Source organism: Enhydra lutris, unplaced genomic scaffold (genome assembly GCF_002288905.1).
Source record: "Enhydra lutris kenyoni isolate GAN:26980312 unplaced genomic scaffold, ASM228890v2 scaffoldscaffold4, whole genome shotgun sequence".
NCBI lineage: Eukaryota > Metazoa > Chordata > Mammalia > Carnivora > Mustelidae > Enhydra > Enhydra lutris.
In genome coordinates, this window is record NW_019154088.1 from 30,164,371 (window position 1) to 30,181,826 (window position 17,456).

The 17,456-nt window shown below is 36.8% G+C and overlaps 1 protein-coding gene across 4 annotated transcripts in view; it reads right to left on the reverse strand.

The window, feature by feature from the left end:
• Positions 1-17,456, reverse strand: part of LOC111158184 (HECT domain E3 ubiquitin protein ligase 1) — a 93,511-nt gene that overhangs the window by 47,723 nt on the left and 28,332 nt on the right. For all 4 annotated transcript variants that reach the window (XM_022520098.1, XM_022520122.1, XM_022520113.1 and 1 more), the window contains exons 4-12: positions 12,009-12,236; positions 10,516-10,797; positions 10,143-10,413; positions 9,343-9,419; positions 9,159-9,257; positions 6,647-6,761; positions 5,339-5,513; positions 1,990-2,128; positions 1,629-1,799 (exon numbers count right to left, since the gene is read on the reverse strand). In XM_022520098.1, coding sequence (XP_022375806.1) covers positions 1,629-1,799; positions 1,990-2,128; positions 5,339-5,513; positions 6,647-6,761; positions 9,159-9,257; positions 9,343-9,419; positions 10,143-10,413; positions 10,516-10,797; positions 12,009-12,236 — 1,557 coding nt within the window. The remainder of the gene's footprint in view (positions 1-1,628; positions 1,800-1,989; positions 2,129-5,338; positions 5,514-6,646; positions 6,762-9,158; positions 9,258-9,342; positions 9,420-10,142; positions 10,414-10,515; positions 10,798-12,008; positions 12,237-17,456) is intronic.

Consider the following 17,456-nt stretch of genomic DNA (forward strand, 5'->3'; position numbering starts at 1 on the left):
CCCTCTTTAAGTTTTATATGACCATACATTCCAGTCTGTGATTCATTTTCTATTAATTTTGTATGTGGTACCTATGGCATAATCAAAATTTCTTTTTTATGTCTGTATGTACCCACTTGTTCAAGCATCAGTGTTTAAGGAGATCATCTTCAGGACACCTGTGTGGCTTCAGCCACCTGTGTGGCATCTGCCTTTGGCTCAGGTCAAGATCTAAGGGTTTTGGGATTGAACGTCCAATCAGGCCCCCTGCTCAGTAGAGAATCTGCTTCTCCCTCTCCCTCTGCCATTCCCTTCTGCTCATACTCGAGCATTCTCTCTCTCAAATGAATAAAATCTTTAAAAATAAATAAATAGGGGCGCCTGGTAGCTCAGTCATTAAGCATCTGCCTTAGGCTCAGGTCACGATCCCAAGGTCTGCAATCGAGCCACACATTGGGCTCCCTGCTTGGCAGGAAGCCTGCTTCTCCCTTTTCCACTCTTCCTGCTTGTGCTCCTGTTCTCGCTGTCTCTCTCTGTCAAATAAATAAAATCTATTTATTTAGTTAGTTATTAGTAAATAAATAAATATAAATTTCCTGACTTTGATAACTAACCAGTATTATACAAGAGAATGTCCTGGTTTTTTGGTGAAGTTTTAGGTTGTTAAAAGGGGCATTATGTACCCATCTTCTCAAATAATATTCAAATAATATTTTGGGAGCACCTGGATGGCTCAGTCAGTTGGGTGTCTACCTTCAGCTTGGGTTATGGTCCCAAGATCCTGGGATCAGGTCCCACATCGGGCGGGCTCCCAGGGAGCCTGCTAATACCTCTGCCTGCCGGTCCCCCTGCCTGTGCTCTCTCTCTCTGGCAAATAAATACAATCATTAAAATAATAATAATTTTTTTTTCTTTAAGTAGGCTCTAGGACCAGTGTGGAGCCCAACATAGAGCCTGAACTCACAACTGTGAGGATCAAGATCTAAACTAAGATCAAGAGTCAGATACTTAAATGACAAAGCCACCCAGGTACTTCTTAAAATATTCTACTTTTAAGTAATCTCTACAACCAATATGGGGCTCAAATTCACAACTCCAAGCTCAAAAGTTGTATGCACTACCAAATGAGCCAGCCAGATGCCCTTCAAATAATATTTCTTAAATGTACACACACACAGTGTCTGTGTAAATAAAGTAAATGGAGCAAAATGTCAATAATTAGTGAATTTAAAAAGAACACTCTGATACTCTATTTGCAATTTTTCTGTAAGTTTTATATTTTATCAATAAACTTTCTAAAAATAACCAAATTTTGGGGGTGCCTGCATGGATTAGCTAGTTCAGCGTCCAACTCTTGGTTTTGGTTTGGATCATGATCTCAGGATTGTAGGATTGAGCCCTGTATCAGGCTCCACACTCAGCACAGAGTCAGCTTCATATTTTTCTCTCTTCTTCCTCTGCCTCTTCCCCTGATCACATTCTTTCTCCAAAATAAAAAAATAAAATCTTAAAATAAAAATAACCAAATTTTATAAAAATTCTAGTACTACCTCATACTGCCATTATTTTATCAAAAGTCATCGTAAATTATAACTAGATTTCCTCTAAAAAACTCTACTCTTGATAAAACTGCAAACAACATCACTCACTTTTTCTGGTTTTGATTCCTCTTCATTCTCATCATCAGAGGAAGGTCCTGCCAAAGTTGACACTTTGCTAATTACACCAAGTCTGGCTAGCTGATCCAAAAAAATATCACCACCTTTATCTACCAAATCTCTTATGATTTGCAAAGCCAGCAAGTGGCCATCATCATCATCCTGGGGGAAAACAAAAAGGCAATTAAGGAAAAACGATAAAAATAAATTTAACTGCCTGAAGTAGACAAATGCAGTAATTTCGTAAACAAAATGATTTACTGAAATTAGGGACAAAAATTAAATTATTTTACTAACCATTGTCTAAAGGGAATTAAAGCTACCAGAGTTTCAAAAATGATAAAAATCTGACCTCTTGATCAAGGACAGTTGCAGTGATTTCCACTAGTACTGTAGGCAAATTGTGACCAACATCAGAATCACAAACTTCTTTTAAGAGTGCTTCAGAGCAAAAATGAATCATTTTTCGAATCAGAGCAAGACTTGCCTTCCTTAAAAAAATAAATAAATAAAAGAATTTTAGGAAGCCAGGAAAAGAACCTAAAACAAAATGCAATTATACATTAAAGAAAACAAAAATATCCAATGGTAAGTTTTACATAGGCTGTTAAAAAGTAAACTGAATAAATGTATACAAAAAGAAATATATGTAACTATGTTCTCATACAAATGGAAAGTAAGAGATCCTAGTAATCCCACGTCCCTAAATACTTCCACCGTGAACAATTTGGCATGGCTCTTTTTCTTTCTATACTCATCCACTGCTTTGTTTAGAACATAGATACTCAATAAAGTCATACAAACTAACCTCAGTTTTAGAACAAGGAACCTATTCTTTTAAAATAAAATAAACAAGTATCTTACATACATTTAAATTATAATAGACTCAAAAGAAATTGGTCTATCACATAAAAGATAGCAGTTCATTTAACACGTATTTTCTGAGCATGTAACAATATCCTAGGCACTGAGCTATAGATATTGTTAACTTTGCGGTAACTTCCACAAGGATGGAGAAGCAAAACTCCTACTAAAGTCCAAGAAAGGCAGGTGACACATGAATTTCTACAGCATGTGGTCCCTACTTGATGTATATCCCAACTCTCTTTAGCTGAAATTCATAACACTATATGTTCTTCAAGTGAAAAAGCATTTGATTATAAATTCAAATATGTTATAGAATATGGTAGGCAAAAGAGTAGGGAATCTGATGTGGGGGTCAAGTCCAGGATCCCACAATCATGACCTGAGCCGATACCTCTAAGATATTAGGCATAACTATGCCAACACTCAATACATACCTAATAAACTCAATACATACCTAATTTTTATTCTCAAACCTAAAGAGAATTCAATGTAATTATCTTCACTTTAGGAGAAACCAATTAAGATAAAAGAAGTTAAGTACCTTTTTCATGGCCACATATTTAGGAAGTAGCCACTCTGCAATGACTCTAGAGTCTGAGCTCTTAACTAAGGCTTATGCTGTCTTACTTGCCACAATTAAATGTGTATAACTATTACCTGGAGAATTCAGCATCAAATGTACTAAAACTAAAATTATATTTAGACAATCCTGAAACATACAAAGATACATACATTTATCTATCTATCTATCTATTCATTTTACAAGTACCATATGGTTATTGTAGAAACTTTAGGAAACACAAATTAACAAAAGAGAAAAAAATTACCTGTAATTCCAAAATTCCAATCCCCAATCCTGAAACATTTAAAAGAGTGATAGAAAATAACCATCGGAAAAAAAAGAAAAGAAAAGAACAATCGAGGGGAACCCAGGTGGCTCAGACAGCTAAGTGTCTGAATCTTGGTTTCGGCTCAGGTCATGAGCCCGGGGTCAAGGGCTGGAGCCCTGAGTCAGGCTCTGTACTCAGGAGGGAGCCTGCCTGAGAATCTCCCCCCCCCATCCCCCCTCTCTCTCCCTCTGCCCCTCCCCCTGCTTGCTTATGCACATACTCTCTCAAATAAATAAATTAAAAAAAAAAAAAAAAGAAAGAAAGAACCATCTAATAAGGAATCTGTTATATGGTGGCATACTTTTATAATTTTCTGATGACCTTATCATGAAGCAGTTCTACTCCAAATATATCAGGATTCTTTTATTGGCATGACAGCTAGTCCTCTAAAACATTCAGGCCAAATTATCTTGTTCAAAATTGAACTTGCTGACTTCTCAAGAGAATTCTAAGTTTTGTTTAAAAAAAGGAGGGGGCCACTCATACCTACACCTCTGTACCTATTTAGAGAAGAATAAAAACCAAGTCACAGTGAATTATTTTACTGACACTTTCTCCTACTTAAAACAGTCTGCCTGCACTTTAATGTCAACTTCTAGGCACTTGAATCTTATAAATCTACTTGTTCTAAAGACCTCCTTAACTTAAATTATCCAAAATCAAATTCTCAATCACTCAAAAATTCAGTACTCATTCTTCACCTATTCCTTTCCTTCACCTCTCACAACTATCTGGTCACTAATCCCTATACAACCCATCTCTCAACCTTTTGAATTTATTCCCACAAATCCAGTCCCCCAGCAACTGTTTTTGAAGTTCATCTTGCAATGAACCTATGTAGTTTTCATTCGTGGTCTTCTCTGGTACTTTTCTCAACTGGGCTGCCAATGGAATCTTCATAAATCGCAAAATCAACTGTGACAAATATCCTCACAGGTATGTAATGACCCTTCTTCAACTATGGAGTATGGCTCATTAGCACTGGCCACAGAGGCCTTCAAACCCCTCCTCTCTACCTTTTAACATTGTTCTCTGAGCCATCCAAATATATCCCATTAATCCAAACACACTCCATTAATATTAAAATACTTACAACTGCTAACAAAACACACTTACTCAATCATGCTCTAAATATCTACTAAGGACCTACTGAATATCAAGCCCTGTTCTATACCTCTTTAATCTTTGCAAAAATATAGCTGTACACAGGCCAGCTCTCAAGGAGTTCACTTTTGAGGGGAGACAGACAATAAAACAAACAAAAGTCAAAGAAGAGCAAGATTTCAGACACTGAAAGCTCGGTAAAGACATTAAAACATCATAATTTATGTGAAAGGTATCCCAGGGGTAATTTAAATTAGATGAACAAAAACATCAGTGGATGGAACATGTGAACTGAGACCTAAACAATATGAAGCAACAAACCACCCAAAAGACCCAAGATCCTTCCAATCTGTCTGCCTACAAAATCCCCAAGTATCCTTTAAACCCCAATTTAAATCTCACTTCTGCATAAAATTTCTCGAACTCTGCACCCCAGTTAACTGTTAAATTATCTATATTCCCAGAGAACTCTGATGGTATGTCTAGTCTTATCACTTACTACTCTTATTACTCACGTCTTCCTCAGTACCTGCAACAAATGGTACTGTAAGCAAAAGCCAAGTCCCATTTCTTTGGGTAAATCTCCAACGACCATCTCACATTGCCTCTACCAAAAAGGTCACCATAAAGCTCAATAAATGTTTGCTGTACTTACCAAAATTTCTCTAAAGTTGATACTCAGTGAGCTACAAAAACTGTTAGGAATCTAAACTTTTTGATTTTCAAAACTCCTTAAGTCAGATAATCAGAAGAAAAGATTTAATTCTCCAATCAAATTTCCAATCTAAATTTTATTCTTACCACACCTTTTCAATAAACACAGATACTACAAATAACTACCTTATTGAAGGCAGCATAGTTTGCTGAAATGTCTGTGCGAACACTGGCAATAACCTTTTCAAGTATATAGGTGCCATTTCTGGATCTCCTTTTGGTTCATTACATTCTTCTTCATCTTTGTTTGTGTCTTTCTTTTTCTTATCATCTCCTTTATTAACTGGACACATCCAATCACCTGCAGACAAACATCGTTCAATCAAATTTTTGGAAAATTTTTCTTTCAATGAAAAAAACATTAGGATGTACAGAATTTCAAACTATAATTATCCCTGGAGCACCGGGGTGGCTCAGTCAGTTGGGCATTTAACTCTTGATTTTGGCTTGGGTTGTGATCTCAGGGTCATGTGATAGAGCCCTGCATCAGGCCCCACACTCAGCAGGGAGTTTGCTTGATATTCTCTCTCACTCTCTCCCTCTCCTTTGCCCCTCCCAATGCTTGTCTGTGCTCTCCCTCTCTCTCAAACAAATACTTAAGAGAAAAAAAAAAGTATCCCTAATTAATAATAAACTGAAATTAAGATACTATATCTATCAAAGGCTTTATTACCTTATTATGAAGTAAAAATAATACTGTTCCAATTCATTTCAGTACATGTGCTGCCTGAAGCAAGCACAAGAATACTAAAGAATGTTAGTTCCACCAATGAGCTGAATCACAACTTAAGGAAATAATTTTGGATATTCCACTTGATTCTAGGAATTATTTCACAAAGTTTTCAGATTCATCTACTCTGTGAAAACTTAAAAATTTGGTCAAACTACTTCATCTATATAACACCTAACTATTCTTTATGACATTCCCATGCCCCTTAAACTTTTTGTTTTTGGAATGCCTAGGTGTCTCAGTCGGTTAAGTGTCTGCTTTCGGCTCAGGTCATGATCCTGGGGTCCTGGGATCAAGCCCCACGCAGGGCTCCTGGCTCAGCGGGGAGCCTGCTTCTCCCTCTGCCTGCTGCTCCCCCTGCTTGTGTGTGCGCTCTCTCTCTCTCTGATAAACAGATAAGTAAAATCTTAAAAAAAAAAAAAAAAAAAAAAAAAAAAGAAGAAAAAAAAAGTTTTGGTTTTGTCATTCTGAAATTATGCACCCAGTCTCAAAGAACACTGAGCAGTACTGTTAAAGGTTTATAACATGTTAAAGTCTGTGCATAGTTTGCTGAAATGTCTGTGCGAACACTGGCAATAATAGCAACTTGACTTAATAGCAACAGTTCATTTATATAATATTAATACATACATAAGAAGCTCTATCTGTAAAAGTGAAGCTGAAAATAACAGCAGATGGCATAAAGGAAAGACTGTGCCACTTACCTGGAGACTGAAGAATAGCTACTACTTCACTATGGCCCCTTTCCCGCGCTTTATCTAAAGGAGTTTTCCCATCTTCATCTCTCAGATCTGGGTTTGCACCATGCCGTAACAGAGTCTAGAAAAGAAAAACACTTCATTTGAATATAAGAATTAACAATTCATTTCAAAATCTAACTCTGTAATCCTCAAACTGTACCCACAGATTTCGGACTCAAAATTCATTGAGCAGGCACCAATTAAAAGCACTATTTTGCACATATCACCTCAAAAATGGTCTCTCTAGATCTTGAAAAAGCTACAGATTAATTTCACTTGGTTATTTATTAATAATTCAAAATAAGTACATTCACATGTGAACCTATAATCTTTTCCTTCAAACTCCTCCTCCGAAATTCCTTAACGGAGAGGTAATAGTGTACATTTGTGACATGGTAATCATCTTCCTCATTTCCTATATACTGCCAATTACCATGTTCAATCAATTCTCCTAGAATGTACTACAAAATTTATATCTAAAATACTAAGTCCATTGTTCATCAATTTTCAACGGGCAATAGACTCTCTCCCCAACAGACTGCTAAGGTCTTTTGAACAGAGAACACATCTCATGTTTTTCTCATCAGCCTCAGAGCTGCAGTTTTTCTTACTTTGTTATGATGTAACAGATATAGCTGATATATAAATGAACACACACATCTGGAAAGTACACTGTACAGGCTAAAAAAGCCAACTGCAGAATCATAATACTTCAGCATTTTATCAAATCTAGGATGCCACAGATTATTAGATATATCATTAATTACCACAAAGAAAGAAAAAAAAGCCAGTTAAATTCTGTAATATGCTTTCTCATTGCTTCAAATTTTTTTTAACCTTACTGAAAGAATTTTTTTAGACTTAGATTTTTTTTCTCACACATTACACAGATAAAAATAGATAAGAAACTATAAATGAACCACAAGGTATTCTGTAACTTCACATACTAAGCACAATTCTTCATAATTAATTAATTTTTATTCAAAATCAATAATATTTGTATTTCTACAAACAACGCTATCATCTGTGCCATAAAGAGCATTAGAGATGCAGCATTTCTGAGTGCTTCTCTATCGGACAGGATTTTTTATTCCTGTTGCATGAACAGGTAATGATAACTATGCTGCAATTTCTATCTAATCAACAGCAATTATACAACATTTTCCTATTTAAGAGATGTTAAAATGTGTATGGAGGGGGATGGGGGAAAGTGGAGGTGTATCTTTGAATCAATTAAAACAGAAGAATCTATGAAGATTAAATGATAAGACATGTTAAATACCTAAGATACTGGCTAGCACAGAGTTTCCGTGCCCAGTGAGTCATACCTATCATTATTAGTAATAGCACCTATTGCTCACTGTAGGCTGACATATAATCAAGTTGGGTTAGGATGAAATACAATTCATTTGGCTTCTTCTTTCTCACCCAACCACTCACAACTGTAAAACAGTATAGGTCAAAAGAAAATGGGTCAATAAAACTTTTATCATCCTGAGAAGCATCATTCTCTTTAAAACCTAACCAACTGAAATGGACAGAATTTGACCTTGAGAACACCCTTCCCAAGTTAGAAAACTAAGTTGTTAACCCAAATTTTCATATACTGTAAAGATGACAATAACAGAAGCTACCATGTAGCATCTACGATATGCTGACTACTATACTATGTGTTTTTACGTATTTTTTTCCTAATTATAACAATAATCATGCGACACACAGTATATACATTCAATCGAAAAAACTGCAAGTCAAATTGAAGAAATTTGCCTAAGGCCACAAAACCATCTTGCTTATAATAAGCCAAAGCTTGAATCCAAGTGTGCCTGACTTAGTGGCAGACTACCATAACATAACATTCTAGAGACCTAGATCATCCACACATTTGGTTCAACCCTTATAATTTGACTTCTCTAGACCTTCTCAATTTCTAACTATAAAAAGAATTCTCCAATGTCCTTTCCTAATCTGAGAGTCAAAGATATTATGATTCTTCAGCAAATAAATTATTTGCTTTAATGATAAATAAAAACACAAATATGTACAAAATTATTTGGTGCCAAGAGTAAGAAATTGAAAAAATTAAAGTGTTTAGCAACAGGTGAATAAATCTGTAGTATATCCACACAGGGCAAGTATACAGATGTAAAAAAGTTACCCAAATACCAATAGGAAGAGATCTTCAATATACACTATTAAATGAAAAACTAAAGTATAAATCAGTATATGTAACATTACACTTTATATTAGAAAAGGAGGGAATAAGTATATATATTTCTTTTTGCTTATATCTATGTTAAGAAACACTAAAAAAAGATAAACTAGACACGCTTACCTATAGTGAGCAATGGGGAATGGAGTGAATGGAGATGGCACGGAAGCATGACTTACAGAATAAAAGCTTTTATATCATTCTAATTCTGGAACCATGTAAATGTTAAATATTAAATTAATAATTTAAAAACCTGGATTTTACCTTTGCTACTTGAGGTCTTCCAAAACATGCAGCATAATGTAATGATGATGACCTTTGACCCCTATTAACATCAGCACCTCTTTCACAAAGAAATTCTACCTGTAAAATTATGAAGAATCATAAAGTTGCCTTATTAATAGTTCTATCTTTGATTTAAAACACTAGTTTTTATTTATCAGCTTACCATTTCCTGAGTTCCAAAAGCAGAGGCCCAGTTTAATAGAGTCTGACCCACATCATCCATAAAATTTACTTCAAAGGCTGGAAGTTTGAAGGAGAAAAATAAATTTTTAAAAATCCAACAAAATAATACTGAATTTTTCTACAGTGGAAACCATTTAAAGATTGTTATTAACAATCACTAAATACAGAGTCAATTTTAAACATTTAGGTCAACTCTACGGTAGTAAATCATCCATCAACAAATTCTGCTAAGAAAAGATATTCTAGGGCGCCTGGGTGGCTCAGTGGGTTAAGCCGCTGCCTTCGGCTCAGGTCATGATCTCAGGGTCCTGGGATCGAGTCCCGCATCGGGCTCTGCTCAGCGGAGAACCTGCTTCCTCCTCTCTCTCTCTCTCTCTGCCTGCCTCTCTGCCTACTTGTGATCTCTCTCTCTGTGAAATAAATAAATAAAATCTTTTAAAAAAAAAAAAAAAAAAAAAAAGATATTCTAAAATTTTTAAACCACTGAGGATTCACAAGGCTTTAAGCCTTAAATATAAACATAAAAGAAGAAGAAGGAAAAAAAAACTATACAATTCAACAGGGTACTAGTTTCCTTTATTCATTTCATTTACTCAGGTTTTATCATGCAACAGGCTGATAATTATAGGTATGGGGAGGGGAGAGGATATAGAAGAGGCTGGCCATTCTATTATCTGGCACAGCCGCTAAAAATACTGTCTAAAATCTACAAACTAGAAATTGCCTATATAATTCCTATCTCACAGTTTTCTTTTTATATTTTAAAAAATATTTTCCGACCTCCTGTGTCAATTGCATCTATAAGTGCATCAGTATCTTTACTCCGAATACAGTCTATAAGCTGCCGATGTGAGCGCTCCCCAGAGCTATCCAATCTCCGAAGTCCTGGGATTCTGCCTGTAGATCCAGCACTAGACTTTGGCAAAGCTTTTCGTCCTTCAAATAATAGCACCAAGAGAAGGTCGACCAAACGCATGGTATCAAGCACACATCTTTCATCACCCTGCAAAGCACTTTCAATTGAATCAGGAAGTTCCGACCTCAGGAGATCCTAGAAAGGGAATGGAGAAACGTTGAAGTTTAATAGATTTGCATTACACAAAAAGACTTTTACTGAAAGATTAAAAATCAAAGATTCTAAAAACACTCTTACGTGTGTGACTACTGGAGAGCCTCTGCAAAGTGTTGAGAGCAGACTTACAATTGTTGACACCTGGTTACTCAATTTGGAATCCGCAGCTGTGGAAGGTGCTCCTGCAGTGCTGCGACCTGGTTTACAAGCAGAGGATGGCCCTGACACAGTACCACCAGCAGCAGCCATGCGTGATAACAGCTCCTCAGTTAAGCCATGCTTGGCTAACGGAGCTGGATCAACACCACGACGGGTAAATCGGTCAGCTAGTGATGCAAAACACCGCAGAGCTCCATCTGAAACCTAATGATATCAAGAATATGCCCATGGATAAAATTCACCCAAAAAGGACTAGGGTCTGGTACTGCTAATTTCATTCCTGAGATTGTAAGAAAGGCAGCTGTAGCAAAGATATAAGCATATCACCCGTCTAGATTTTAATCCTGGCTCCACATTTCTGCTAAGTCTATGACCTAAGGATATTACTTAACTGCTCAAGGCCTCAGTTCCCTTAGCTATAAAGTTGGGATAATAGTACCTATCATTCACAGTCCAAGCTTAAATAAGATGATAAATGTAAAGAAACTAGATGGACAGTAAAAGTGCAGTAAATGTTAACTATTATTATGAACAATTCTGCCCCAAAAATCTACAAATATCAACCAAAAATAATTAACAGGATGGTAAAAAGGAATTTAAAAGTCAAGTTTTATTTTCCAAAGTATGCTAATTTGAAAAAAAAAATTACACATAAAAGACCTTAAATACTGTGTTATTTTACATTAATGAAAATTACCTTTTTAAGTCAACAAAATTGTGCTGAATCAACAAACCACTGAATACAATGCAGCTTGAAAAATTATGTATTTCTAAAATGTTTAAATTTTAAAAATAAATGTAGCACTTTCATAATTTAAAATGTGTCAATGCCACAACAAAAAAGATGACCATATAGAAATATGAAATGAGGGGCGCCTGGGTGGCTCAGTGGGTTAAAGCCTCTGCCTTCCGCTCGGGTCATGATCCCAGGGTCCTGGGATCGAGCCCCGTATCGGGCTCTCTGCTCAGCAGGGAGCCTGCTTCCTCCTCTCTCTCTGCCTGACTCTCTGCCTCCTTGTGATTTCTGTCTGTCAAATAAATAAATAAATCTTTAAAAAAAAAAAAAAATATGAAATGAGAAAAAAAGAAAATGGAATTACCTCTAATTCATCAAGTGAAAAGTTCAAATAACAGCGTATCAAAGTTATAAATGAGGGACACTATAAAATCACTTTTTTTTTTTAAAGATTTTATTTATTTATTTGACAGACAGAGATCACAAGTAGGCAGAGAAGCAGGCAGAGGGAGAGGAGGAAGCAGGCTCCCAGCTGAACAGAGAGCCCGATGCGGGGCTCGATCCCAGGACCTTGAGATCATGACCCGAGCCGAAGGCAGAGGCTTTAACCCACTGAGCCACCCAGGCGCCCCATAAAATCACTTCTTGAATAAAAAGTATATAATGGTGATTTATTTACCTGATGATCTTCATGTTTTAATAAACTAGACAGAGATTCCACACAAATTTCTAGAGAAGAATCTTGAGGTTCCATTTTGCCACAGAGTCTTGATACCACGGCCATGGCAGAGTGCAAGGTATCTTTATGAACCAAGTGTCCACTGTCACGAATGAAGGTAAGCACACAATTCAAACCACCAGCTTCAAAGACTGCTCCTGACTCACGAGTACATATCAGTTCTAATACCTAAAACAGTACATAAAAATTAACAAAAGAATACAGTGAGTCCAATTTTAATTTCTAGCATCACAGAAAATACAATGTGTCCTCCAAATTTATCAGTAACCACATTTTAAAAAGTAAATCACCACAAATTAGAGTATTACATTTAACTTAGCCCAATACACGTAAGGCATCATTTTAAAGTTATCGATCTTAAAATTTGATGTTTTACATTCTTTAATGTATTTTTTTACAGTTTTTTTTTTTCTTTAATTTTTTTTAGGGACACCTGGGTGGCTTAGCAGGTTAAGTACCTGCCTTCAGCTCAAGTCATGATCCTAAGGTCCTGGGATCAAGTCCCTCAGGCTCCTTACTCAGTGAGGAGACTGCTTCTCCCTTTCCCCACTACTCTCTCTCCTTATGCTCAACTCCCTGATTTAAAAAAAAAAAAAAATTATTTTAGGGATGCCTGGATGGCTTAGTCGGTTAAGCATCTGCCTTCAGTTCTGGGATCGAGTCCCACACAGAGCTCCTTGCTCAGTGGGAAGCCTCCTTCTCCCTCTGCCTGTTGCTCCCCCAACTTGTGCGCTATGTCTCTCTGACAAATAAATTAAAAAATCTTTATTTTCGAGAGAGTATAAACAGGGAGAGGAGCAGAAGGGGAGGGAGAGGAGAGAGAGAATCCTAAACAGATTGATCCCATGACCATGAGATCATGACCTGAGTCAAACTTGAGTCCAAACTACTTGAGCTCAACAAACTGAGCCATCTAGGCACCCCATAAACTTTTAGGTACTAAGTCTTCAAAATCCCAAGTATATTTTACACTTATTTTACTTTCGGGTACCACATTTGAAATGTCCTATATGGCTACCGTATCAAACAGTATAGGTTTAGATGGTGAAGCCTGCATGGGAAGTTAAGCAATTAAAATAACTTCGCGAAAGATTACAAAAGTCCTACACGTTAAATGAATAAATAAATAAATGCTTGCTATTACATTACTCATAATCCTCACACTTACTCTCTGAATTTCAAAACATGAAAAATTAACTCTCAGGGGCACCTGGGTCCTGGGATCAAGTCCGCATCAGGCTCCCTCCTCCACAGGAAGCCTGCCTCTTCCTCTCCCTCTGCCTGCCCTCTTCCTTGTGAGCGTGCACATAGGCACACGCGCACGTGCACTCTCTCTCTCTGTGTCAAACAAATAAATAAAATTTCTTAAGAAATTAACTTTCATTTTCCAAATTATGTTGATGTTTAAGGAGTTCGGGTAAAACTAAAGAGTTAACAGAGTCCACAGATCTCATAGGCATTATCAGAAAATTTAGACTTTATTCTTAAAGCTAGGGAAAAAAATTTTTTTTTTAGGAAAAATGTTTTTAATTAACATATAATCATTTGTTTTATATTAACATATAATCTATTTGTTTCAGGGATACAGGTCTGTGATTCATCAGTCTTAAACAATTCATAGCACTCACTATACCACATACCTACCCACTGCAATGTCCATCACCCAGTCACTCCATCCTTCCCACCTCCCTCCCCTCCAGAAACCCTCAGTTTGTTTCCTGAGATTAAGAGTCTCTTATGGGGACGCCTGGATGGCTCAGTTGGTTAAGCGGCTGCCTTCAGCTCAGGTCATAAACCCAGCATCCTGGGATCGAGTCCCACATCGGGCTCCTTGCTCGGCAGGGAGCCTGCTTCTCCCTCTGCCTCTGCCTACCATTCCGCCTGCCTGTGCTCGTGCTCTCTCTCTCCCCCTATAACAAATAAATAAATAAATAAAAATCTTTAATCAAAAAATAAAATTAAATAAATTTTAAAAATAATTAAAAAAAAAAAAAAGAGTCTCTTATGGTTTGTCTCCCTGTCTGGTTTCATCTTGTTTCATTTTTCCCCTCCTTCCCTTATGATCCTCTGTCTTGTTTCTCAAATTCCTTATATCAGTTAAGATCATATAATTGTCTTTCTCTAATGGACTAATTTCATGTAGCATAATACCCTCTAGTTCCATCCATATTGCTGCAAAAGGCAAGATTTTAATTTTTTGATGGTTGCATAATATTCCACCATATATATATGCCACATCTTCTTTATCCATTCATCTGTTGATGGACATCTAGGCTCTTTCCATAGTTTGGCTACTGTGGACATTACTGCTATAAACTTTGGGGTGCACATGCCCCTTTGGATCACTACATTTGTATCTTTGGGGTAAATACCCAGTAGTGCAATTGCTGAATCATAGGGTTGCTCTATTTTAGACTTTCTGAGGAACCTCCATACTGTTTTCCAGAGTGGCTACACAAGCTTGCATTCCCACCAACAGTGGGTACCTTACACAAGACTGAAATTCTCAACTGTTCATATTAAAGACTAATAAGGTTGATGTGGATTATAGGGAGACAGAGATTTTAGAAACTAGACTTTTATCTGGTATGTCACTTGCAAATATCTTCTCCTATTCTGCTGGTCGTCTTTTAGTTTTGTTGACTATTTCCTTTACTGTGCAAAAGCTTTTTATTTTGATGAAGTCCTAATAGTTCATTTTTGCCCTTGTTTCCCTTGCCTTTGGTGACGTTTCTAGGAAGTTGCTGCAACTGAGGTCAGAGGTTGCTATGTTTTCCTAAAGGATCTGGATGGATTCCTGTCTCATGTTGAGTTCGTTCATCCACTGTGAGTCTATTTTTGTGTATGGTGTAAGAAAATGGTCCAGTTTCATTCTTCTGTATGTTGCTATCCAATTGTCCCAACATGATTTGTTGAAAAAAACTGTCTTTTTTCCATTGGACATTCTTTCCTGCTTTGTTGAAGATTAATTAACCAAAGATCTGAGGGTCCATTTCTGGGCTCTCTATTCTGGTCCATTGATCTATGAGTTGGTTTTGTGCCAGTACCATACTGTCTTGATGATTACAGTTTTGTAATAGAGCTTGAAGTCCAGAATTGTGATGCCTCCAGCACAGGTTTTCTTTTTCAACATTCCTCTGGCTATTCGGGGTCTTTTATGGTTCCATACAAATTTCAGGATAATTTGTTCCATTTCTTTGGAAAAAAAAATTGATGGTATTTTGATAGGCATTGCATTAAATGGGTAGATTGTTTTAGGTAGCCTAGACATTTTCACGATATTTGTTCTTCCAATCCACGAGCATGGTACGTTTTCCTATTTCGTGTCTTCCTCAATTTCTTTCATGAGTATTCTATAGTTTTCTGAGTACAAATTATTTGCTTCTTTGGTTCGACATTCCTAGGTATCTTATGGTTTTGGGTGTAACTGTAAATGGGACCGACTCCTTAATTTCTCTTTCTTCTGTCTTGTTGTTGGGGTATAGAAATGTGACTGACTTCTGTGCACTAATTTTATATTCTGACACTGTCAGTATTCAGTAAAATTCCTATATGAGTTCTAGCAGTTTTGGAGTGGAGTCTTGGGTTTTCCACATAAAGTATCATATCATCTGCAAAGGATGGTGCTTTGACTTCTTCGCCGATCTGGATGACTTTTATTTTTTTTGTCTGATTGCTGAGGCTAGGACTTCTAGTACTATGTTGAATAGCAGTGGTGATAGTGGATATTCCTGCTATATTCCTGACCTTAGGGGAAAAGCCATCCGTCTTTCCCCAATGAGAATGATATTCACTGTGGGTTTCTCATAGATGGCTTTTATGATATTGAGGTATGCACCCTCTATCCCTACACTGTGCAGAATTTTGATCAAAAAAGGATGCTGGGGACGCCTGGGTGGCTCAGTTGGTTAAGCCGCTGCCTTCGGCTCAGGTCATGATCCCAGCGTCCTGGGATCGAGTCCCGCATCGGGCTCCTTGTTCTGTGGGGAGCCTGCTTCTCCCTCTGCCTCTGCCTGCCACTCTGTCTGCCTGTGTTCGTTCTCTCTCCCTCTCTCTCTCTGACAAATAAATAAATAAAATCTTTAAAAAAAAAAAAAAAAGGATGCTGTACTTTGTCAAATGCTTTTTCTGCATCTATTGAGAGTATCATATGGTTCTTGTTCTTTTTTTATTGATGTAGTGTATCACACCGATTGATGTTTGGTGTTGAACCAACCTTGCAGCCCAGGAATAAATCCCACTCGGTCATGGTGACTGATCCTTTTAATGTACTATTGGATACTACTGGCTAATATTTTGGTGAGAATTTTTGCATCCATGTTCATCAGGCATATCAGTCTGTAATTCTCCTTTTCAATGGGGTCTTTGCCTGGTTTTGGGATCAAGGTAATGCTGGCCTCATAAAATGAGTTTGGAAGTTTTCCTTCCATTTCTATTTTTTGGAACAGTTTCAGGAGAATAGTATTAAGTCTTCTTTAAATGTCTCCTAGAATTCCCCTAGGAAGCCAACTGGCTCTGGGTTCTTTTTTTGTTGGGAGATTTTTTAATTAGCAATAATCATGCCTCGGATAAACCTCATTGGCTACGATACTGCCACTGCACAAAGGTGTTGGGAGATTTTTGATGACTGCTTCAATTTCCTTGCTGGTTATGGGTCTGTTCAGGTTTTCTATTTCTTTCTGGTTCAGTTCTAGTAGTTTATGTATCTCTAGAAATACATTCATTTCTTCCAGATTGTCTAATTTGCTGGCATATAGCTGCTTATAATATGTTCTTATCATTGTTTCTATTTCTTTAGTGTTGGTTGCGATCTCTCCTCTTTCATTCATGATTTTATTAATTTGGGTCCTTTCTCTTTTTTTTTTTTTGATAAGTCTGGACAGGGGTTTATCAATCTCATTAATTCTTTCAAAAAACCATCTCCTAGTTTTGTTGATCTGTTCTACCATTCTTTTGGTTTCTATTTAATTGATTTCTGCTATGATATTTATTATTTCTCTTCTCCTGCTGGGTTTAGGGTTTATTTGCTGTTCCTTCTCTAGCTCCTTTAGGTATAGGGTTAGGTTGGGTATTTGAGACCTTTTTTATTTCTTGAGAAAGGCTTGTATTGCTATATACTTTCCTCTTAGGACCGCCTTTGCTGCATCCCAAAGATTTTGAACAGGTGTGTTTCATTTTCATTTCTTTCCATGAATATTTTTAATTCTTTAATTTCCTGGTTGACCTTTTCATTCTTTAGTAGGACACTCTTTAGCCTCCATGTATTTAAGTTCTTTCCAACTTTCCTCTTTTGACTGAGTTCTGGTTTCAAAGCACTGTGGTCTGAAAATATACAGGGAATGATCCCAATTTTTGGTAAGCTGAGACCAGAAAAACGTTTTAAGCAGA